Source organism: Natator depressus, chromosome 9 (genome assembly GCF_965152275.1).
Source record: "Natator depressus isolate rNatDep1 chromosome 9, rNatDep2.hap1, whole genome shotgun sequence".
Classification (NCBI taxonomy): domain Eukaryota; kingdom Metazoa; phylum Chordata; order Testudines; family Cheloniidae; genus Natator; species Natator depressus.
In genome coordinates, this window is record NC_134242.1 from 32,524,541 (window position 1) to 32,550,638 (window position 26,098).

The 26,098-nt window shown below is 40.9% G+C and overlaps 1 protein-coding gene across 1 annotated transcript in view; it reads right to left on the reverse strand.

Moving 5' to 3' along the window:
* RASA2 (RAS p21 protein activator 2) overlaps positions 1 to 26,098 on the reverse strand; it is a 114,832-nt gene that overhangs the window by 87,673 nt on the left and 1,061 nt on the right. Inside the window, exon 2 of the mRNA XM_074963847.1 lies at positions 7,507 to 7,624. Within this exon, the coding sequence (XP_074819948.1) occupies positions 7,507 to 7,624 (118 nt within the window). The remainder of the gene's footprint in view (positions 1 to 7,506; positions 7,625 to 26,098) is intronic.

Here is a 26,098-nt window from a genome sequence, read left to right on the forward strand (position 1 = left end):
TGTTTACTCATTTGTTTCTGTGGCCACAATATTCTAGTGATATACTAGAACTACTGAGACAGATGTTCAGGTCTATGATGACAAAGATTCAAGTGTTAAAACAAAGCTATTTGTAAATTTAAGTGATCAAAAGAAATTAAGTCAAGCACTAAAATTTCAGAGGAATTACTTAGGTTCTTTCAACATATTTATTCGCATCTTTCCAGAAAAGAAAGCCTGTACCCTAAAGGACTTATTTCTAAAAAAAAAAAAAAAAAATGGAACCAAGATTTCTTCAAACTTGTGTAGTTGATCCCTGTGGCAGAAAGTGACCCTTTCTTTGTCTGCTAGATCAGAATATCATTGTTCTGTGCACCGATTTACTTTTCCAACTCAGTACGTGGGGTTTGTAGTTTCTGAAAGAAGCCCAAATTCACAGGTAAATATCCTAATATGTAGTTCTTGACCGATATTTGAAGGTTCCAAAAATCCCCTTAATTCTAGTGTCAACTTCTTTCCAGAGATGTTTAACCAGAAGACATTTCCACAACATAATTTATATTAGTAGTTGTTACTACAGTAGGACCTCAATTTGGACAAGTGCCTGTGAGATGTACTATTTAATGATGTACCAAGCAAATAAAGTAGTATCATCATGTAATTAATATACTTTATTTGAAAACAGTCATTTAGGTTTAATTATAAATTTGTAAAAAGTATTGTTTGTAAAATTAACAATATGACTTTATACACCATTTACTATCATCTATACTCAGAACTGGGAAGCGTTAGCTCAATTAATAAATACTAGTACAACACAAAATGGCAAGTTTCCCCTTTTCTGATTTAATCTGGTATTCTAAATTAGCATAGCAATGAGCCACAATAGGGTGTGCATTAGTAGACTTTTTACCTCAAGCTTCACAGCATGCACCAACAGTCTACTAATGTACATCCCACTTTGGCTCATTTGCTGCTAGAACATAGCTTGTTTTATGGCATTTCATAGATTTGTACAGACAAAAACCAATGTTAGACTCCACTGAAACAGTAACCATCTTAACACTTTAGTGAAGTTTTTCCATTTTATTAATATAAGTTGTATGTTGGAGAAACTCAGTGGGTATCCAAGATCCTGAGTTTTCTCAAGAAAAAAAACAAAATGAAAATTCTATTACAATGTTATACATCAATAAGATTTAAGTGCCAATTTCTATTATAGTTAAGAGTCATTTGGTTTCAGTATATAGAATACACACACACACACACACTTTTAAATTAATTTTATAAATATTGTTGTGATGGGGTGTTCAGATGGGCCAATTTACCTATTGGGCTGCAAGCTGGGAAAATTAAGACAGAGGAAAGCCCTAATTCGAGGAAGCTCACCTGTGTAGGAACAGGCAGGGCTTCTATAAAGCCACTGAGCGGATACAGAGGGGCTGCAGTGACTCCCTGGGAGAGGGGAGGAGTGTTTGGGGCTGCTAAGACAAGTAGCCTGCAGTTGCTCCCTGGGAGAGAGTAGCATAGTTGGCAACCCCAGAGATGGGAAGGGTGTCAGATGTGAAGGAAAGGGCTCAGGGAAAGGCAGTAAGGTCTAGAAGGGAACAAACTTTGGCTGCTGATTAGAAGGTCCCTCAGCTGGAAGAGAGAGTGGGGCCAGTTTCCCCTGCCAGCCACCGAGGAAGTGGTACTATGAGGCAGTGAAAGGAAAGACTGCCTGGGATGAGAAGGCAGACTTTGGTATCCCAGAAGTGGATAACATGTGTAGTGACCTGGCTGTAGGGCTGAGTCACGAAGAGGCAGTAGTAACTCATGGACCAAGAGAGGGGCTGCAGACAGAAAGAGACTGAATATAAATGCAAGAAAGGGAGTTGACCTTGTGACACTAATCCCCAGAATGGCCAGGAGGAGGTGGTGTCATCCACTAGCGAGTAGAGTGCCCCATCACAATTGTACTGTGCAACTAATAGCTCTCAATGTAGTTATGTTAAGAAGTTAAAAGGAGAATCCTCTTTTTAATAAAGAGATACTTACAAGATTTGGGTACCACCATATAAATGTTCTTATAAAAGTTAACACCGAGAAACTGTTTTTAAGTGCACTGAATCGGTAAAGGTTTTGACATGGCCAATAAACCTGAACTTTTACAGTTCCAGTGCACTTAAAAAGAATGGCTATAAACCTTTATTGTATGTGTGTATTTATAAACAAATAGAAATGTGCACATTCACTATGTTTCAACACTGGTGACAAGATTTCAGAAGCTTATTTCCAGTGCCTATAGCAACAAGGAGAAAGTTACCCAGGCCAGGTCTACTCTATAAAATTAGATCCAAGTGAGCTGCCTTAGGTCGACTAATTGCACATGTGTCTACACTTAAAATTTGTTTCCCCATCAATGTAAGCTCTCCATTATACTGACAAAGTAACCCAACCTCTGAGCGGCATTGAGCCATGATCGATATATTGAGGTTGATAAAGCGCAAACGTAGGGGTGACAGAGGTAACACACTGCCTAACAGTCCTCCAGAAGTTGTCCCACAATGTCTCACACTGACTGCTCTGGGTCACAATTGTGACCGTGACTGCCCAGGGGTCACAGAGACCAGAAGGTGCCTCCCTCCTTTAAAACTCTGCAAATTTTTGAAGTGCCTTTTCTTGATTATTCAGCTTGGCGAGCACACCTAGCAATTCTTCATTGTTGAGCACAACTGCCCAGCTGACCATGGCAGCTGCACGCTCCAGATACGCTGCAGCTTGGGGTAGACAGGAGATATTGGAGGCTATGCAACATCTACAGAACAAACAGATCCATAGAAATGTGGCCATCAATGAGCCAAGAGATGGAGGAGAAGGGATATGACAGGAATCCTCATGGCAGTACCATATGAAAGCAAACCAACTGTGGCAGGCATCCCAGAAGGCCAGTAAAGCCAACAGCTGATCAAGTGCCAAGCTGCAGACCTTCCATTTTTACAAAGAACTACACCTCTACCCTGATATAATGCGGTCCGATATAACGCGAATTCGGATATAACGTGGTAAAGCAGCGCTCCGGGGAGCGGGGCTGCTTTACCCCGTTATATCTGAATTCATGTTACCACAAGCGGTTCCTCTGTGCTCCCCCCTTTACTTGCTGTGGCCCCCCCACCCCAGCTCACCTCCACTCCGCCTCCTCCCACGAGCACGCCACAGCTCCAATTGGCATGGCAAGCCTGGGAGGGGGGAGAAGAGGAGCTGCGGTGCACTCGTGGGAGGAGGAGGAGGGGTGAGCTAGGGTGGGGAGCGGTTCCTCTCCCTACCTAGATATAATGCGGTCTCACCTATAAGATGGTAAGATTTTTTGGTTCCCAAGGACCACGTTATATCAGGGTAGAGGTGTACATGCCATACTGGCAGAAAGCCTGCATGTGGTTGTGGATACCTCTAAGATGCCTGAGTCACAGGCCCCTGATGTGAACAGCAAGGATGAAGAGGAGGTGGCACATTAGAGTGGGGGAGGGGAAAACCCAGCTATGACATGAACCAGGACCTGTTTCAGACTCCTCCACAGTTCATTCAGTCCCAGCAGTCAAGCACAGACAAGCCTGATGCAGGGGAAGAAACACTGGGTAAGTGTGTAAATTTATTTCCCATTACAACTTAGCAAGACACAGCTATGGCTTTTCATTAAACTTTCTTGTACTATAATAGGTATTGGTACAACAGAGAAAGGTAAAGTTAGTTGTGTGGGGGTAGAGGCAGCTACGTGGAGCAGTTTATGTACACAGGGATGTCCCTTGAATCCTCCTGAGAGATCTCGATGAAACTTCCATGGTGATATCCTGCAATCCTCTTCTGAAGGTTTCAAGGGCGGCAGCTTTATTTCTTCCTCCGTGGCAGGACACTTTCCCATACTAATTACCGATAACTTCAGCAGGCACCATTGCAGCACACAGGCTAATAGCATATGGGCCTCGGCAGCTTCAGCACTCCTGCAGCAGCTGTGTTCTCTTTGTCTTTGTTACCATCAGGAGTGATGTCAGATTAAAAGAAAAAAACAAAACACTACAGCTTGTGGAAAGTGGTGCCAATATTCAGTGCCATTGTCCTATTCTCAGTTTCATTCAACCAAGCAATTCCCTCATCCCTTGCAGGACATACTTACATGGCTGGAACAGTGACTGGTGCCATGCACAAGCACTCCGAAGCAGAAGTGTCAATAAGCATGTCTTGTTTAAAACTGCAGGGGAGCAAGGGAAGGCAGTTCTAAATCTTAACTTTTGCTTTTTATTGTGATCAAAATGGCAGTAGCTGTGTTTTATTTCTAGCTGCTGCCATTACAGGCTTACAGGGTTCTCCCTCCACACCCACAGAACACCTGAGCGAGATAAGGAGAAGAAAGGATGCACGATTACATTTTCAGTGAGATCCTGCAAGCCAAGGCTGCATCAGACCATGAATTGAGGGTCTGGAGGCTGACTATTGCAGACTGTATGGAAAAGGAAAGAGTGGACAGGAGAAAGGCCCAGGAGTTGGAGATGCAACATGACATAATGGGGGTTCTCCATCAGAAAATACAAATACTGCACACTCTTGTAGACCTACGGCTTCAGGAGTCTCAGGCTTGCCTCCCTTTGCAGTCCATGGAAAATTCTAGTATAGCACCTTCCGACCATCTCCACACCCCTCAACTTTGCATGTGGCATCAGGGGCCACATCCTTAACGCTCACTCCACCCCAGGGGATATTAAGGCCAACCACAGCTTCATATACACTGACCTATGAGAGTCACAGTTTATGTATATGTAGCTAAAATGGACATGAATGTTTCTTTTCCTTCTTTAATCTTTGTTCAATGTGTGTGTTACGGTGTTAATATAATTGCTTTTAACTTGCAGAGTATTTTTGATCCGGTTGTTACTCAATAAAAACCTCTATTGTTAGGGAAATAAATTCGCTATTATTAGTTCCCAACATATGCTACAGAATAGCTGGCAGTATTGAAATCACCCACTTATTTGAGATTGTATACTTGTGATACAATTCATGGGACCAGTGAGAAACAGTATAAGTCATAAATGCACATAAAGCACCACAAAATTAACAGGTGCATTGTCAGTGTTACAGTCACAGATGCATACTAAGCACCATACACTTCCTAACAGGCCCCCCAAACTGCAGAGCCAGGTAAAGTACAGTACATCATAACACATTACCACGGCTTGCTGTTAAAGTGCTCTTTCAAAGCATCCCTCAGTTCTTCTGATAGCCGTTGTATCTGGCTGTTCAAACTCACGCAGCTGCTCCACCTCCATCCCAGCAGCAACTTTTCCTATTTTGCTTTACAGATACTATGCAGACACAGAAGACAGGTATAACCATTGGGGATATATTTCTCACTGAGATTTGATCTTGAAAGCAAACAATGCCAGTGCCCCTTCAACCTTCCAAAAGCACATTCAATTGTCATTCCGCACATGCGGAGATAGTTATTGAATCTGTCCTTGGTGCTGAGGTGACTTGTGTACAGCTTCATGAGCCACGAGAGCCAGGCTAGGCTGGGTTCCCCAGAAGCACTACTGCCATTTCAACATCGCCAATGGTAATTTGTCAGGAGAGCAAGTCTCCACCTGTAGCTTTCTGAACAGTCCTGTGTTCTTAAAAAGACCAGTGCCATGAACCTTCCCTTACCAGCCAACACTGATGTCAGTGAAACATCCCCAGTGATCCATGAGCACTTACATTATCTTAAAAAAATAGCCCTTTCTGTTTATGTACTCTGTGGAAAGGCAGTTTGGTGCCAAAAATATGGCTGTGTGTGTCATCTATTACTTCACAGCAGTTTGGGAACCCCATGGCTACAAATCCATCCATTATGACCTGCACACTGCAGAGACAGCGAGAGAGACAGTCCTGTGTAGCAGGAGATAATTAATGGCCCTACACACTTGTATGACAACGAACCCCAAGGTGGATTTTCCAACTCTAAAATTATTACATCCTGACGGGTAGCAATCCAGTGTTGCTAGTTTCTAAAGTACAATTGCCACTTGCTTCTTGGCGGTCAGTGCAGCTCACTTTCGTGTCCCTGCAGTAGAGGGCTGGGGTGAGCTCAGCACACAAATCCAAGAACGTGGCCTTGAAGCCGCATGTGGCCTGTGAAGCTAAAAGTTCTGCAGCCACTACTTGTCATCCCAAGCCTGCATTATGATGCAAACCCACCAGTCAGTGCTCATATCTCGGGCCCAGAAGGAGTGCTCCACTGTTCGCACGTGCTCCATGAATTCCACCAATAATCATGAATTGGTTCTTGCTTTGTCCCACAGCAATCTGACCTCTAGGAAATTGTCATGTTCCCCGTGACTCTTCTTGCAGCTCTCCAAATACTGGATGATTGTGTGTCCTATGCTTTCAATACTCAGGACAATAGTGCAGGATCCATGCTTCTGTGAGAAATGGCAGACGGTGACAAGCCCTTCGCAGCTTTGTGGAATTTTCAAAATACATGTGAAAATTATTGGATAGAGATGGTATTATGGGATGGAGAAAGCTGCATGATGGGGACTTGACCCCACAGTCCTTGTCACCCCTGCATGACTGGTTTCTGCCCCACCATGCATTGCCAAAAGAGTGCACTACATGATGGCAAGTTGTACACTAGGATATCAACCTATAACGCACTACATTGTGCGTCAAAACAAACACTACTGGTGAATATGCAGAATGCTGATAAAAGAAGCCAAGTATGTATGCACACAAGTGATATACTAACCGCAGCAGCTTTATGCCAATGTAACTTGTGTCGGGAAAAGTGGCTGGTCTAGCCACTAAAGAACTATACTATGTTCGCATAAGTTACACGTCCAAGAAACAAGAATTTCAAGAGTTATATCAATATCAAATAAGGAGATATCACAAAAACTAGAGACTGAGTGGGAAAATTTGACTCCTGTACTCTAGGAACAGGTTCTGCAGGATTCAGACACCAAAGTAGAATTCTAATAAAAGGCTGAATAATGAATACAGAAGGCAGAAATAGTAAATTGTATAAGAGACCAAAGAACAAGTGCAACCCTCTTTCCCTTGAAAATATCCAGAATGAGAAGAATGTTCAGTTGACCAAAAGAAGTTGGTTGTGCAATGATTTTCAGTATATATTAAGCATTTATTTATTTTAAATACTATATGAGTAGTGCTTTTGAACTAGTTGTTTTCATTTTAGTTACTCTCAAGATTTACAAGTCAGGCAGTTTTGTCCAGATCGCAGCCCTCAACTCCCATTAAAAAAAAAAACAACACGATACGCCACACAGACACAGTAGATGGGATACTACTCAGCAAACAAGAAGAATGAAAAACAGAAGTAGGCAAATATTTTGTATTATGGAGAGAAGAGGGGGTACGTAAGAACTACAATTTAAAAAACAAAAAAACAAAAAAAAATACTACACAACCACCACAACAACCCACAAGACAAGCTATCCATTTCGCACAATGCTGAAGTTACTTCACAGAAACGTAAGTCTAAAAACGTAGATGTACCTTAAAGACTTCTCAACCACCTGTGTACGAAAAACTTCTTCTTGGTCCAAGTTTATGGTACAGAAACAGTCTCTCATTTTGTTGGGTCCAGAGTATGGCACTAAATTTTTGGCTTCACCTGTTAATAAGCAATGAAGTAATTTTAAACTGAGGGGAAAAAAAAAAAAAAAGGTTACCAGCCACTAAAATCTTAGACCTACTATTTGTAACACTCTACCCCTGAGCAGCACCCGGGAACCTCCATATTCACCACTGTCATAATTATAAATTTTGTACAAAATATGCCTTTGTATAAAGTCTTTTTTTAAAAAAAGTCTTCATCTAATATCCTGGTGGATTGTATGTACTATCATTATATGTGTGTGATTACTGAAATATGTTGTGACATTGGGAGCAACCACAACCAGCCTTTCAGGGACAACAATGGAGTAGCCAGACAGCGGTTAATGGCTCAGCTCATCAATACCTATCAAGGAAAGAATTCACTATCCCAGGAACAGTGTACAATGGAGACTTCTCAGAGAGAACACGTACACAATGGAGACTTGACCAAAGGGGAATTGACTGACCCCCCATGTCACAGCAAAAGGTCTTTCCAGTAAGCTGGAAGTAACTATAAAAGAAAGAGAGAGGGGAAGTGACATCATCACTGGGCCTCACTCCCTCCACCACACAACACCTGGAAACACATCTGGAGGAAAAAGACTTTGAACTGCGGGAGGGTGGTCCCGTGCTGGAAGACAATCCCAGCCTGTGTATTGAGGATCTGTGACCTTTTTGTACTATCTGTCAGGGTGAGAATTTGTTCTTGTTTCTTAAGTAACCAACTCTGATTTCTATGCCTGCTCCTTATAATCACTTTAAAAAAATAAATCTATCTTTCTGTAGTTAATAAATCTGTTTTATATTTAACCTAAAACAGTGTGTTTTGATTGAAATGCTTGGAAATCTCAGCTCAGTTTACAAAAGCTAGTGATGTGTCCTCTTCACATGAAGGGAGGGACAGACTGGGTAATGAACTTACACTGGCCAGCCTTCTGACCAGTGCAAGACAGTATAGTTCTGGGATGCAAGGTTGAGGAGCTGGGGGGAATTGGCTGCAGCTTCTCTGTTGTTGATTTGTGAGTGGCTGAGAAAGCATTCAAGTAATTCAGCTGGGTGTGTCCCTACCTACGGATGTCTGTGTAAGTGCAGTACCTGCAAGAGGTTTGTGGCTTGACACAACATCAGAGTGAGAGGGATACCTCAGGTTGGTGGGACAGAGGGCGCTGTGGTCCCACAGTCCTGGTTTCACTCCAGAAACCCTGTCATACCATTAGACAAGTAATTTATGCAATTGATATCCAGCCATTTACAAATGTATATTGCACCTTTCATCCAAAATGAGCACAAGATATTATACACACATGAATTACTTCACCCACTACTGTAATGGAGTTACTCTTAGATAGCACAAGGCAACTGTTTAGCAGCACACAGTAAAGCAGTTTTATTAAAAAAAAACTTAATATACCATACACAATCAAAGCTTATGGGGAAATTATATATGAAGAAACCAATTAACCATTCCCTACTGTTTCAAAAATTGCCAAAGAATTAATCACAAGTAGCCAAGACTTCTGTGCTGTATTTTATCCAGAAGAAGCAAACTACCAGAAAAGCACACTATACTAAAGACATGGTTCACTACTGACTCAGAAAAACAACACCACCACTGATTCATTAACACACTGATTCAATAACACCACTTCCTGCAACATCTGCACTTTCCCTAGAGAAGTCTCATCTTAGTTATGATTTGGATGCAAGTCATAAGACAAATATATGATTTGGCTGAAATGTTGACAGGGGTTTTTTTGTTTTTGTTTTTTTAAACAAACTCTCCGGTTTAAGTTGGTTCGTTATAGAAGATCTTAATCACTGAAGCGCCATTTGGTATGCAACTGTGAATAATTTTTATTTAACAGTATCAATGTATTCTCTGTAAGAAACAATACAGTGTATTTTCCTAGCTATTGGGGGAAGAGAAAAACCAATACCTTCCGAAAGAGGGCAACAGAAAGATAAGCAAGAGAGCAAGTACTCTGGAAAGACAATAAAGGACAGGATTTTTAGAAGCAGTAAGTAGTCAATGGGGTCAAAAGGTTGAAGAACTCCGTAGAGGCTCTGGGATTTGGTCAGGAAAAAGGTCACTGAAGATTTCAATAAGAGCAATTTCAGTGAAGTGGAGAGGTCATAAAAGACTTTGATTTCTGTCAATTCTCCTTATGGCTAACTGGCTTGGTTCCATCCTGGTCTATTTGTTGCTGGTTGTCTTGTCTCCCTCTTGGCACTGAAACTGAGGCCCCCCCCCCCGCCACAATAAAGTTCTTCACACCCACACATGCCCCCAAACCCTATAAACTAATCAGATTATTTTTCCTACAGACTTGAAGGAAGATAGATATTGTAATTTCTACCTATTTTAAAAATCTTTGAGATACAGTCACTACTGTGATGAGGTCCACACAAGTAAAAGTGCCTACCTATACAGGGAGGGTTGGAAGATTTTGTACAGGTTATTGCTTGTCTTAGTCCACTTGCAACTGGACAAAATGTCTGCATGCTGAAAGACTGCAACTGGCTGTCTCGCAGTGATCACTAACTAGGAACAGAAAGTCATCTCTCCAGGTCAGGATTTAGATACAGCAATGATGGTATGTGCTTCGCCAGCAATGTAAGAATTCTGTAGCCGTCCCCAGGAATGTCAGTGACTGCTACATTGACTTTAAAAAAAGCAGACATGTCCCTGAACCTAAACCACCAAAAAGAGAAGTGTTAAGGAGTTAAGTTTTATTAAAACTCCAAAAAGTAATACTGAACACAAGGTTACAGTCAACTGATGTGGAAAGCCCTAGAAAGCAGCATTAGGGACAGAACGTCACTTGATATACGGTATCAAAACTAACTTTTTAGAACTGTTTGAGGGGAAGAAAGATTCTCCTATGAAATTGAAACTAGTAATTCCGACACTGCCTTTACTGAGATGTGATATAAATTTTATGTAGTTTCCAATAAACATACATGCATGCATAGATCAGTTAGAGCAAGTCATGTAGGTCATCCTAAGTACCAATAAAAGTTTTATATAAAAAACAGTCTCAATATGCCATATTTTCTGAAAAATATATATATTTAAAAAAATATAGATCTACATTATAGTATTATAGGCACCTTTTTTTAAAGTACTGGACATTTTGAAATTGCATAGAGTTTTAGAGTGTTAGATGTAGCTATGCCAGAGGTAAATAAATGGGCAGAGGGCAAACAAAGGCAAAATACGTATGATTCATCACATAGCTAGTGCAACCAATCCATGCCTGTGAGGTATGTGTACATATATTTATACACACACACACAGAACAATAAAAATCAAGATATATAGGAAAATCTATTTTAAATAATTTTTAATGGTTTTTAAGATGTATGATTTTCTTCTCTCTCAAAGTTTTGTACAGCTACTCATAGTAATGAAAGCAGACTGGTTTTACAATGGAGCAGGGTGCAGCAGGGTTGGGGTGGGAGACTAGGGAGTGGGTTTTTTTTTTTTAAGTTAACATTTCTAAACTGGGCACACAATGCTGTACACAGGTTTTATACTCATTGGGATGACTTGCACAACTCGACTCGTGAGTAACAAAATGACACCAAAACAAAGAATAAAAAAAAATTATACCACTACATCTACATCCCACCTCACCCCCAATGAAGCACTGCATAGCACTCCCATGGATATCCAAACAGCACTTCAGAACCACTTTGTGAAAATGCTGCTTTAAGCAGTGAAATAAATGTGGGCTGCATCCTCCTGGGAGCATGAGAAAGACTAGCTGGGGTATGGTGCAAGCAGACCTCAATTATTTGCCTTAGCAACATAGGGACTGCCACACTGGATCAGACCCATGGTCCATCTAGCTCAGTATCCTCTCTCAAAACAGTGGCCAGCACCAGATATTTCACAGCGAAGTGCAAGAAATCCCACAATAGGCAAATGTGGGATAATCTGCCCTGATAAAGGTCTCATACTAATCCCTCTTAATTATGGATGATTTTAAACATAGAAGCATGAGGTTTAACATCCCTTCCAAGCTTTTTCTTAGCATTAGCTGTTATAACTCCAGATATTTTCATTATCCATGTGAGGTGTTCAACCTTTCCATGAATCTCACTAAATTTTTTGCCTTAACCACCTCACAGCTTTCATCTTTAAAGAAAGCTGAGACTTAAAAAAAAAAAATCTCTAGTTGTTATACTTGCAAAAGACACCCTAAAAATAAGACACACACACACACACACACACCAAACTTCAGAATGTGAAGCAAGCACAAGCAATACAGAGATCTTCATTCATTCAATGCATACAACTTAGGATGGCTGTGAAAGTTAACATAGTTACCTATTTTATTGCTCAAAATATGTAAGGAAAGAAAGTATATTCTGAAGATCTACACCAGCATTTTCCAAGGATCAAATAATTAGCTTTTGGGGGATGGAGGGGATCAGAAGATTGAGATGTGCAAAATAAGATGGGTAGTAGGCCTTTAAGGCCATATGATGAGGTTTCTACAGGGTGGGAATGCAATTGTTTTTCTGAAGGAAGGCTTTCAGAAGTTTGGGTTATACTGAGCTGAAGTGTGGTTCCATGCACAAATATAATTGTAAATAGGTCACTCAAATTTACATCCAAAATGCTAAATTTATCATTCACATTTGTGAAAGATACTACAATGATCCAAATAGTGAAAAAAAAATGCAGAGTATAGTAACATTTATTTTGGTTGTTTTGATTTGTCTAATATCAATTCATCAGTCAAATTGGCCCAGTGTCTGAAATTAACTATTGAGGACAAAGAATGTGTGTAACATACTGCTTTTCTGGTGAATTTAGATTAATGTTTTTAGTGATATATTTCACACGAATATCAAAATAAAATTGTGTCCAAACCTGCCTTTCAAAATAAGGTGCAATTTTATAATTCTCAGGAATTGAAACCTGCTTCATTGCCACGAACGTGGATTGATTTAAAATCAAGGTGACTGAAATCACCAATTTTAATAGATATTTAAATCAGCAAGTAGCAAACCTCGATTTAAATCCTCAATTTTAATCTTGTTTTGGATTTGTACTTTTTTAGTTATTTTCTTAAAGCAAAGTTAATTCTTATTGGTTGGAAATCATTAAAATATGTTGATTTGCAGCTAACCACACATACACACGCTTAATTACAACCTTAAGACTAAATAAACCTATGGGGTTTTTTACATTTTTTTATTATGCTGGAAAACGGCAAATCACATTTATCGAGTGGATTTTTATTTTTTTATTCAAGACGTGTGTCAAATTACATTTGGATGGAAACTGGACTTCAATTAAAATGTACAAAAACAGCATTTTAAAACAATTAAATAAAATTACCTTAAAATATGCTAGATACATAAGAAAAAGTTTATCAAGACATGTTTTATATTTAAAATTAATGACTTTATTAAACCAAAATATTCTCTGCAGTTTAGTGAATTGAACTAATAATTTTTAGTCACCATGTCCTTCAAGATTTTAGAACTAGCAGATCTCATCCTCTCACACCTAATTTTTATTCATAGATTGGAAGAGGAAAACAAGCTTTCCTACTTTTTCAATCCCCAATAAGTTTTTCAACTTTGAATGAACTACTCGCTGAACAAACTGACATGAAGAAAATTCTACACCTGCAGACAAGGTTACTGCTGCCAAAATTTCGTTTAGCATTTTAACAAAACCTGACTCCAGCTGTTTTCAGCAATTGAGTGGCTAGCTTTCTTTAAAACTTCAGAAGCAAACATGTAGAGGTTGAATTTTTTTTAATTTAAAATATTTTAATAGATTTAGTACATTTAGACCTTAAAATACATTTGAAATTATGACAACCTAACTTTAATTGGTTTATTTTTAAAAAGAAAAATTTACTTGATTGAAATAAACATTTTCCTTAAAAAAAAAAAAATAAATAAATAAAATAAAAAAATCATTTTTCACCCACCCTGATAGCCACTCAAGTTTTCAGTTCAGGGAAAATACTGGATATAAAAAAAATCCAGACTAATAATGTATGCTATTATGGGCTTGCATTTTGGATAAAAGCAATATTAGGTTTTGCTCCTACACAGTACCTAAAGCTGTCCCACTTCATAATGTACTTTTTATATAAAACACATTAAATCAAATTAAGGGAAAGCTTGGAACACTGATTAAGCAACCACTTAATTTTTACATTTAAATGTAATTCAAATTCCCCATACTAGTGACACGTTGCAAGAGTTAGTAGTACTAGCATTGTGACAAAGTATCAGAAATAACACCCCATTATCTACACATTTCCAGGATTATCACACTGTCACTCTGACGCCTAAAATGTCCGTACAGTTAGTGAGACAAGATAGGTAAGGTAATATCTTTTATGGACCAACTTCTGTTGGTAAGAAACTTTTGAGTTTATACAGAGCTCTTCTTCTGAAGTTGCTCCAATAAAATATATTACTTTGCCTACCTTGTCTCTCTAATAGCCTGAGACCAACATGGCTACAAACGCCACTGTACATGCAGACAGTTGAAGCAACTGAAACAGCTACAAAGCTGTTAGTTGAGAGCTTTTTTTGTTCAGACGATCACCAGGCTGAATCATCATTAGGTTTCATGGTCTGATACCATCCAATTTTTAATTTTTCAGCCATTTTGACTTTATAATTACAAAGTATACAGCTACAGTAAGGTATGCATTTATGCCATGCCAAGAGTCCTGGACCATAGAAGTAACACAACCAATCACCACCCTTACTCTCCAGCTAATTTGCATGCAACAATTTCGTTAGTTGCCAGAGGGAGACTCCATAGATGGTGGATTACATGGCCCAACTGCCATAGTTCTTCAAAACCACCCACCAATACCACAACCAGGACACAAAATAACCCCAAACATACCTCACAACTGCACACCCTTCATTTGCCACCCACACACAACACAAATGTAATGGGATTCTCTCTGTTACTCTGAAGCCTGCAATGTCTATTGAGTCAGCATGAGGAGATGGAAACAGCTACAAGCATCATTAAGAGCTCTTTTTGTTGAGAGTAAGACCAGGTTCAGCCATCACTGGGCCCGACAGGAATCAGGTGGAATGTTAGAGTCCAAGGTTCTGTGGCAATTGAAATGTGACAACTGATCAGAGAAGATGGGAACAACAGCTACGTGGGATAAAGTGGTTGTGCCTCCAGTCAGATGGCAACTCTGCACAAACAACGACATTGCTCCCCACAACATAGCACATAGAAACAAGAGCCCCAAAATACTAACCCTCTATATTATTTCCTGTTCACTAATACGCACTGCTTTGCACAGTGTTAGCATACTTACCATTACTGTGGTTTGTGAATGCGTTTCCTGCTATGGTGTTCGGTGCAATAGTATACAGGCAGGGTGGTGTGAAGGCCTGCCATAAGTACTGGAGTTACCTGATTCCAAGCCACACAGAATTGGGCAAAAGTGAAAAGAAGTTCCCATACATACTGGTACACAGTGGCACCGTTACCAGTACCACTCTAAGCTTTGACCACAGGTTTGACCACAGAAAACACCAAGAAAGCAAGCTACCCTCACCAGCCACATAGGGTATGTCTACACTGCAATTAAACACCGGCAGCTAGCCCATGTCAGCTGACTTGGGGTGGGGGGGCTATAAACCTGCAGATCACAAACATCTACACCACAGTTTTACAGTCCTATAGCTCAAGCCCGAGTCACGGGCCAGCTGCAGGTATTTAACTGCAGTGCAGACATACCCAGAGGCTGCTAAAGAAAAAGGGAGAACACAAAGGAAAAAATACATCCGATACAGGACACAGATGGTGGATTACTTGGCCAAACTGCAACATCCATGAGACAGTACATGCTTTCATCTACTAGTTCCTTAACCTGTTAAATGTAGGTATTGCAGCAAAACCACCAACAAGTCCATACTCGGCACCTAATGAGCCATCTTAGCCAAGCAGAATGATGGAATCCTTTTATCAAGTGACATGCATTTGCAATGGATCAAGCAGAGGAAGATATGGATTGACTACTAAAAAGAGTAAGACAGACTAGAATTATAAAATTACAATCAGTTTCACTCAGCAGAAAGTATTGTAGGTAGCGTACATACATGCAATGCACAATGCTTTCTCTAAACATGGCAGCTTGAATTAAAGAGATTTAAATGAATTAATATTTAAACATAACACCTTTCATTCCAAAGAATCCAAAAGCACTGAACTACATCCACTACTGAAATGTAGTCTCGTCTGAGGTAATGCAGTGAGCCAGGCCTCAGCCAGGCTATGGCTACTGGGAACAGAGGCAGACATGAGTCAACACAAAGATAACCGTAAAATTTATATTATTGTTCCTGCCAAATTTCTGTTTTTTCTCCCCTTTATAATATAAACAGAATAATAGTAATAATATTCGCTTAGGAAAACTATAAATCACAATAAAAGAAGTTTTTCAGCAACAAACTATCACCCCAAGAGGGAATCAACTTCTCCTCTCCAGGACTGCAAAATCCAGCTTCACCCCAGTTGTTCCACCTTCACCTATCTCTGGCTTACGATGCTCCTTTGCTTGGTCACTGCAATGATTGCACTTTTTTCTAGCAGGTCCACCTGTGAATGACAGCTCCTCACCTGGGGCGCCCAAACCATATTCCCTCTGTCAGCATTCCAGTGGTCAACTTCATCAGTCATATGCTCTGTGCCCCTCACAGCTGGGTTCCTTACACACGACACTCCACAGTGCAGCTTCCTCAGCAAATCTCCTTTTCATCCAGCGCCACCTATTTTTGCCCCCTTCTCCAACCACCTTACACCTGCTCCCTTTGGGAGGATTCTGAGCCCCTTCTCCAGCTCTAGCTGCCCTCTCATTGGCTCTCCCCATCCCCCTGACAGCCTTCTATGATGCTGCACCACAGCTGAAGCAGGTGCTAGTGCCCGGGCCAGGGTTACTACACTCACACTCCATTAATGGTATATGTCCTCATGCATACCCCTACACTCATAACCATTTTATATATTTAAACTATTTACATTTTACTATAATGTACATTTAGCAGATTCTATCACTCCTAGGGATCCAGTATTTCTATTCCAATCACTTCTTGAATCAATCATTTTAGAGGGATCCCAAGATTTGATCTCACAGATTGCCTGGGGATTTGCAGCATCGTCCCCGTCTCCGATACCATGCTGTTTTTGCTTATAGGAGTCTCCCATGGTATCAAAACACATTGGTCTATTAGAACCCCACATAACTCTCTTCATCAAGAGTGTGACCCTGCCTCTCACGCACAGTCTCAGGGTTGTGAGTTGCCACTTTCACTGGGATATTTACTTCAAACCTTCAAGATTTCAGCAGGTTCTTGTTTGTGTCTTTAGTCACTTGCTCATTAGAATCCATTCACATTTTGTATTCAGGTAAATTTGCTTAGGGGATATCAGTCTCAGTATATGGCTCGGGCATCCATCTGTTATCTAACTTTCCACCCGTTGTGTGTTTCAACCAGACTCTTTCTCCATTTATCAAGGGCTCTGCACTGGGTGGTATATCATAGTACCCTTTTTGTTGGGCCTTAGCTTTTCCCATATTCTATTCCACTTGGGTTCTTGCCATATTCATTTGTTAATATGTCTGAGTATGTGATCATCATAAAGGATGTTCCACTGCCTCAACCCCTAACTCTATGCCCATCAGCAACCTTCCATGTCTACTGAAGATCAAATAGTAGAGGACTGTAACCTGTACAGCAATATGCTGAATTATTATAGATATAAATTAACTCAGATAATAACTTCAGCCTCTGCTCTCTGTTCCCGCTGCAGACTGTGAATCATTCCAATTATAATCTGATTAATTTTTTTCACACATTTGTCTGCGGATAATATGCGGTTTTCATTTTATGACTGCCATAAAGTATCCAACCACTCACCACACAAAGGGCCAGCTTCCTCTAGGACACAACCGACTTCCTCCACTAACTCCACAATATTAACAGCCTCCCTCAGAACACTGTCCTTACTACCATGGATGTTACTTCCCTATACACCAACATCCCTCACAATGATGGCATAGCTTCCTGCCTCAAATATTTACAAGACACTGGACAACCCTCAGATATCCACCCCAAACACACTGCCAAACTCATCCATTTCATCCTCACCCAAACTCATCCATTTCATCCTCACCCACAGCAAACTTACATTCAACACCACACACTTTTTCCAAACCATGGGAACAGCCACGGGAACGAGGACAGCTACCCAATACACCAACCTCTTCACAGGCTACCTTGAAGAATTACTGGACAAAATGCACCACAAAACCAATTATATACCTGAGACACATGGATAGTATTTTCATCCTCTGGACAGACTGCTTAAACTCAATCATAGATTTCCACTACAACTACCACAAGCACCACCCATCCATTAAACTCTCTCTGGTATGCTCCCATCTTAGCATCAACTTTCTGGACACCACAGTCAGCTTCAACAATGGAACCCTACACACAACCATATACAAGAAACTCATGGCTCACTGCACCTACCTTTACAGATCCAATAACCACCCCAATCTACATCCAGATACTCAGGGTATGTCTTCACCAGCAACGTTAAAATGCTGTAGTCACAGCACCAGCACAAGGAGAGAGCTCTCCCAGCACTGTGTTTAAAAAAACAAAAACAAAAAAAAAAAAAACACACACTACCCCCAAGAGGGGAGTGGCTCCCAGCGGTGGTGCATGGTCTACACGGTCTACACTGCCACTTCACAGCGCTGAAACTTGCAGCACTCAGGGAGGGTGTTTTTTCACAGCTCAGAGAGAAATTTGCAGCGCTGTAAAGCATCAATGTAGACAAGGCCTCAGATACCACAGAATATGCTCTCAGGAGCAAGTCCAAGATATACATCTTAACGCGCTTATAACTGCATTGACCAAACAAGGACACTCCACCAGAACAGTAGATCACGTCACAGAATAGGCCACCCAAATACCCCAAAAGAACTTGCTTCAGAACAGAAATAAAACCCCCTCTGAACACACATCCCTAGATGTTGCCTACCACCCCACACTGGAACCTATACTGGGCATCAAACAACTACAACCCATGCTCGATGGGGACCCAATCCTGAACCCCTTCTTCGAGCCTTAAAAAAAAACAAAAAAACCCCCAACCTTTCTAAGTCCATCATCAGAAGCAAGCTTCCCACAGACTACGACACCAACTCAAAGGGGCACCAGACCCTGCCTGAACAAATATAAAACCTGCAAACATATTTCCACTTCTACAATGATCAACACCCCCCACATCTTTCAAAATCCATGGGTCCTACACATGCCTATCACAACATGCGGTATACCTCATCCAGTGCACTAAATCCAGAAATAATTATGTGGGGAAACCATATAATCACTACACTCATATATGAGCTCACACAGGAAAATGATAAAAGACAAAAACACCTTATCATCTGTGGGTGAACACTTTTCACAAAGCAATCACTCTATATCTGACCTACTAGTTATCCTCAAAGGAACTCTGCACAGCACTTTCAAAAGTTGAGCCTGAGAGCTTAAATTCATTACTCTGCTAAACACCAAAAACCATGGACTGAACAGGGACACTGGATTTATAGCTTATTACTAATACCAATTAGTATTACTAATACAAATTAATCACAAATATTTTTAGTAAAAGTCATTGACAGGTCACGGGCAAGAAATAAAAAATCACGGCCCATGACCTGTCCATGACTTATGCCATAAATACCCGATTGAATCTTAGGGGGGAGGCGCTGCGGGCGGGGGGGGAGTAAAGGGGGAGAACCACGGCACCAGCTGCAGGGCAAGCCTGGGGGCTGCTCCGGCCGCTGCCAGGGAGGGGGGGAGACCAGGGTGGGGTGGGGTGTCAGCTGCTGCTCCAGCCGGAGCCCAGAAGTCTACACAGCAACGAAACAGCCCCGCAGCCCAACCCCCATGAAGCTGAGTCAGCTGGCCTAGGCCAACCGCAGGTGTCTTGCTGCTGTGTAGTCACATCCTCTCTCCCAAACAGAAGATATCACCTCACCCATCTTGCCTCTCTAATAAAGCGTACAAAGTTCTTTAACAACTGGGACTCAAACCCAGCTCCCTGACTCTCAACACTTCTGTTGTGTATCCATAAAGCCTTGCAAAATATATTCAGAAGGCCTACGGTATACTTTGAGAAGACAAATCCTTCATGGGAACCTCCACCACAAACTTCAGTCATGATAAGCACATATGTAACTCCATCCCTGCCATATTCCAATTTTAAATGATCTAATCCTACCAATTCCAACAGACCATTGCTATCAATAGGATGCAAGGAAGCTCTATCAGAACTAACAACTTTATTTTTCAGGTTGCAAGTTTCACAGTTCTGACACCACTGTATGATTTCTTCCTTCATCCTAATCCAAAAGAAACTTTCTTAATGGTCTATTGGAATTGGTAGCAGTGGCTATCTGATGCACATAGGTTGGGAAGATATCTTGGAGTCCGAGGAACAGGTTGGGGAAGTAGGACACCTGCAGACAAGAGATCCAGGATGGTGGGATACATCTCTACACCTGGACGAAGGACACAGACTTGGGAATGCCTTCAGCACCTGCAGAGCAGATAGAAAGATCAGTACAATTGATTAAGAAACATGAAGCAGCTCTCTCACAACATCATCTGGATTTTTGGTGCGTCACCCAGATATAGCACACCATATCCTCTGGGATACATCCTCCAATTAGGGAACGATTTTGACCAACTGCTCCAAGATGTCTTCCCAACCTATATGCATCAGATGCCCAAACACCTGATTTCTGTATAGTGTCATAGGTCTGACCCCATAATTCAGAATCTTAACTGGTACTAATTCTTTTTTCACTGTGAAAAGACTTTTTGCCACTATGGCATCTCCTTCTTTACCCAAAGAAGGCTTCTGTAAAGCAATACAATCTGACCCTGTAGACCAACTTTTGTTTTACAAATTTGAATGGTTTCAGTATTTGGGTGCTGCTTGATGGGATACAGATATTCTATTCTCACTTTCCCCATACTGACCGGCAAAATTTTGATAACTTGGTATATGTCTAATTATATTTTTTGTTTTGATGAGGGAAGCTGCTAACCCTGATCCTTTAATACTTGCAACACTCCTTGTAACAATATTGCAGTAGATTGATACCAATGATTACTGGGAGTAAACAATCACTGTTGACATTAGTACCGAAAAAACACACACAAAAACTTGGTCTCGTATTTACTAGTTCCAATTTGAATTTCAGCTTCTATATAGCCAACACGTGGCCTAGCCAAACCATTTCTGGCTACCAATTTCACCCTGTTCCTGCTAGTCAACAACCAATTGAGAGTCCAATGTTTCCTAAAACATTAGCTGTATAAGGTGGTAACTTGAGACTCAACATCCAGCAAGGCCTATGTTTCTATCCCATTATTCTTAACCAACACAGTCGGACAGCTCCCCATAGCAGTAGCCTGCCCTTTCGGTCATTCAGGTCTATTCTCTGTCTTCCTGAGACCTGACACCCTCCCTTGCTGAGACATTGTGTTTCAAGACATGGCATTAGAATTTTGAGACATGCACCTCCTTTCTATAGGTCTCACCTCACTGCATCTTCTGCAAATAGGGCTGCCATCATCTTCAAACTTATCTGTTATCCTATACCCATTCTGACTCCCTGGGGCCTGCATTTCTATTGTCTAGGTGCCAGGAGCTCCTGTTTCAACATATGAGACTCTATTTGAATTTCTCTCCCTATGTGAAGGAGTGCTTTCTTCAAATCCTCTATATCCCTTTTAAAATTTTCCTCTGAAAAAGTATCTTCCATTCCAGAATTACCATCCTCTGATTTCTGGCTAGCCTGCATCACACAGTGCCCACCATTTCCAGGCCACAAGGCAATGACACATTTGTATCCATGCTGTGGACATACTTCAACTGTCCTGTGTGGTTCTCTATGTCCCAGAAGTTTTATAGCATCCTTAAAGTCTAGAAGAAAATTTCTGGATCCTTAGTTATAGTTCCCTCCATCAAGTATCATTATATAGTCCCTCAACAAATTTGCCCTTCAGCATTTTATTAGTATCTTGGACTTCATGTAGTTCTAACTTTTCTATTGCTTGCAAGGTCTCTTGTAATTCCAACGTGTATTCCCTCACACTTTCTGCTGGACTCTGGACTGTGCAGAACCACCTCTGCTTCAGCTTTGACAAGGTATGAATGTCAAACATACAGCCTAGCCTTCCAAATACCTGTTCTACAGTCCCTTTTATATTTTCTGGCCATGTCCGCACTTCCCTTTTAGCTGCATCCTCTAATTGCCCCAGCAGAATCTCTATTTTCTGTCTTTCTGGCAGTTCATGCAATCTGAGCATCAGCTGAAGCACTGTCTTAAATTCCCTAATAGTCTCCTCTAGAAAAAAAATCTAGGCAACAAGGATGCGCCAATGAAATATAGCATGGTTAGGGGTGTCTGTATGAGTTGCCCTCCTGTCGACCTTTCCTCTGCGTTACCCTGTGACTGACTCCTGTTGTTCCAAGATGATTATCTCCTGTTTTGAATTCTTCCTATCCTGTTCATGATGCCAACTGCAGTGACCCGGGCCTCAGCTAGGCTATGCCAACTGTGAAGAGAGGCAGACACAAACTAATACAATGGAGATTTCCTTTATAAAATTTGAAATTTAAGGTTAACACAGAAATTTGGAAGGAACAATAACATAATGTAAACAAAAGAGTAACAATACAATATAAACATTCAGTACTCACTTAGGAAAACAAACTCTAAGTTACCATCACAATAAAAAGTTTTTCCAACACACTATCATCCCAACTCGTCCTCTCCCTGGTTGCAAAGTCCAGCTTCACCCCAGTTATCCCACCTTCACCGCTTTCCAGCTTACAATGCTCCTTCCACATGGCAATGACCACACCTCTTTCCATCAGGTTCACCTGCAAACAGCTCTTCTCTCAAAGGGCTACACCTATTGACCCAGATTCCCAAACTGTATTCCCTGTGTTCTGTGAATCCTGCAGACAAGTCATAATACTGAGTTTATTTGCCATGTAAATGACTGCCATCAAATTCAGTTCCTGTGGGGTGAATTAAGAACATATGGTCTGAGAGGAAACAAACTCATTCCAACACCAATCTTAAGGAATTTCACATATTACTTTCTAATCATCAAATACATGTGAGAGGTAATTGGATTTGGAGGAGAAATATCCTCAAGTCTTCCATGACATAAAGCCCTTCTAACTATGGTGTTATTAGCTGCAGGTAAAATCTGGAGGGTAATCATCAGGAATAAGATGAGTTCAGAGCAGCAGCCGTGTTAGTCTGTGTCAGCAAAAAGAAAAGGAGAACTTGTGGCACCTCAGAGACTAACAAATTTGTTACTCTCTAAGGTGCCACAAGTCCTCCTTTTCTTTTCATCAGGAATAAATATATTGGTTTCAATAAAATAAAAGCCACTCTCTGCTTTCCATCCCACAAAGACTCAAAAGTGATCTTATGAGGGTCAAGATAATTAAACACTTAAATGCTTTTCCATTTCGCATCCTTGCCAGGACTGGGGAAACTGGACACCATTAAATTAGGCTTGAATAAAGACTGGGAGTGGATGGGTCATTACACAAAGTAAAACTATTTCCCCATGTTTATTTTTCCCCCATACTGTTCCTCACACGTTCTTGTCAACTGCTGGAAACGGCCCATCTTGATTATCACTACAAAAAGTTTCTCTCTCTCTCCTGCTGGTAATAGCTCACCTTAACTGATCGCTCTCGTTACAGTGTGTATGGTAACACCCATCGTTTCATGTTCTCTGTACATATAAAATCGTCCTACTGTATTTTCCACTGCACGCATCAGATGAAGTGGGCTGTAGCTCACGAAAGCTTATGCTCAAATAAATGTGTTAGTCTCTAAGGTGCCACAAGTACTCCTGTTCTTTTTTTGGTGGTACCAAAGTATCACAAGAAAAAGCTGTTTTTGCTTTACTTCTGAACCAATTTACATACACCTGAAATAGAGAGAAAAATTCTAAAACCTAACCAAACCTTGAGATTTTGCCTCTTGAGCATGCAAAACTAGGCAACAGCCTTTCAGTAATACTATCTCCTCCCTTTTTTCCCCTCACCCTCCCCAATCACACAGGACACTGTCCTATCCTCATGACCTGGTCTTCCATTGACAAAGGTCAAATTCAGATTTAATATCAAGTTTGAGAATGCACTTGGGTTCTTTTAAAGTATGTTATTTACTCAAAATATAATTTAATGGGAAATTCAACCTAATTATATATTTTTTTTTAAATTACATCTTTCCTGACTTAAAAATTTGACAATAAATGATCTCTCAAATATTTACTGGAAAATAAAATCAGTTAAACTGCCAAGATATCACAGTTTATGTTTCTGTATTACAACTAATTAACAGAATGAAATACAGAAATCAAAAGCTAAGAGAAGGGTCTACCCCATATGGTGCTTACAAACCATGGAGATGCATATATCATATCACAGAATCATAGAACTGAAAGGGACCTCGAGAGGTCATCTAGTCCAGTTCCCTGCACTCATGGCAGGACTAAATATTATCTAGACCTGTGGTTCTCAAACTAGGGGCACCGCTTGTTCAGGGAAAGCCCCTGGCGGGCCGGGCCGGTTTGTTTACCTGCCGCATCTGCAGGTTCAGGAAGCAGCAGGGGCCGAGGGATGTGCTGGCTGCCATTCCTGCAGCCCCCATTGGCCTGGAGCAGTGAACCGCGGCCAGTGGGAGCCGCGATCGGCCGAACCTGCGGACACGGCAGCTAAACAAACCGGCCCGGCCCGCCAGTGGCTTTCCCGGAACAAGCGGCGCCCCTAGTTTGAGAACCACTGATCTAGACCATCCCTGACAGGTGTTTGTGGAATCTCTATCACTGGTGATTTTAAAAGCAGGTTAGACAACCTCCCTAGGCAATTTATTCCACTACTTAACCATCCTGACAGTTCGGAAGTTTTTCCTAATGTCCAACCTAAACCTCCTTTGCTGCAACTTAAGCCCATTGCTTCTTGTCCTATCCTCACAGGTTAAGAGCAATAAATTTTTCTCCCGCCTCCTTGTAACAACCTTTTATGTCCCCTCTCAGTCTTCTCTTTTCCAGACTAAACAAACCCAATTTTTTCCAATCTTCCCTCATAGATCATGTTTTCTAGACCTTTAATCATTTTTGTTGCTCTTCTCTGGACTTCCTCCAATTTGTCCACATTTTTTCTAAATGGTGTGTGCAATTCTGGGCACCAATACTCCAGTTGAAGCCTAATCAGCACGGAGTAGAGCGGAAGAATTATTTCTTGTGAATATATAAAACCCCTAAACAGATCAAATAAATCAAGAATCCTCTGTGTAATTACAGTTCTAGCCCTCTACATGCATCTTTTAAATACATAAAAATAAGTTTTGTAAAGAAAAATGAATTTTAATACAGTATAACATTTTCCCTGGGGGAAAAAAAAATCAAATAATTTTGCAGAATTGCATGTTATATTGAAGAATTCTTCTCTAAATTTGTTTGTATTTTACCATTTGAGTTAACACTGATAAATCCAAACATATTTATAACAGATCCTTAATTCTATTCCACTGCCAAATTTAATTATATTGCTTTTCACTCTCATGAATTATTACTTTATGAAAAAGATTGATTAAATGCGTGAGAAAGGAAATAAATGGGTTACATTTGAGTTGTATGAATGCATTTTGATAACCCTTCAGGAAGCCACCACACATCCTGTTTCTCTTAGCTGCTTTGAAGTCCTTGTCAGTCGCATCACACATTATCGTCTCCCTCTTCTTCCCCTCCCCCCCTTACCCATAGGCAATGTCTTAGGACATTCGTCATTTGGTTTTCCAGGTTACTGAACTTATGCATTTTTAGCTATGACAGTCCTTCCTCACCCACCAAAAAAAATCAGACTCACTCTTTTTCTCTCTCTCTCCCCTCCCACCCCACATTAACACAAGTTACTGTTTCCAGAGTAGCCTTGTACCAACTTCCTGCTACATCAATAATTTCGCAAGATTTGCTTGACAAATAGACTCTTATGCCTAGGGTTTTGTGGAGCTGAGTTTTTGTTTGTTGGCATAAAAAAAAATGCTTCACTGAAACATGCACTCATTGCAGCATCTCAACTGCTCTTTCCTCTGCATGTGTCATTTCTGCTCCCAATAACTAATTCTTGGCCCTCAAACAGAAACCCATTCCTCCCAGGAACAACTTACACAGTGCCAATTGACTATGCATGTGTCAGTCATGCACCTCGTCACCAAGTCCCTCTGAACTGCATACAGGGCCTTACCCCAATAACTCACTCCCTCCCTCCCTCTTACTACCAGCTTCCTCTGCACATATCCACCCAGCTCGCAGCCTCAATAACTGCTTTGCCAGAGATGCATCCAGACAG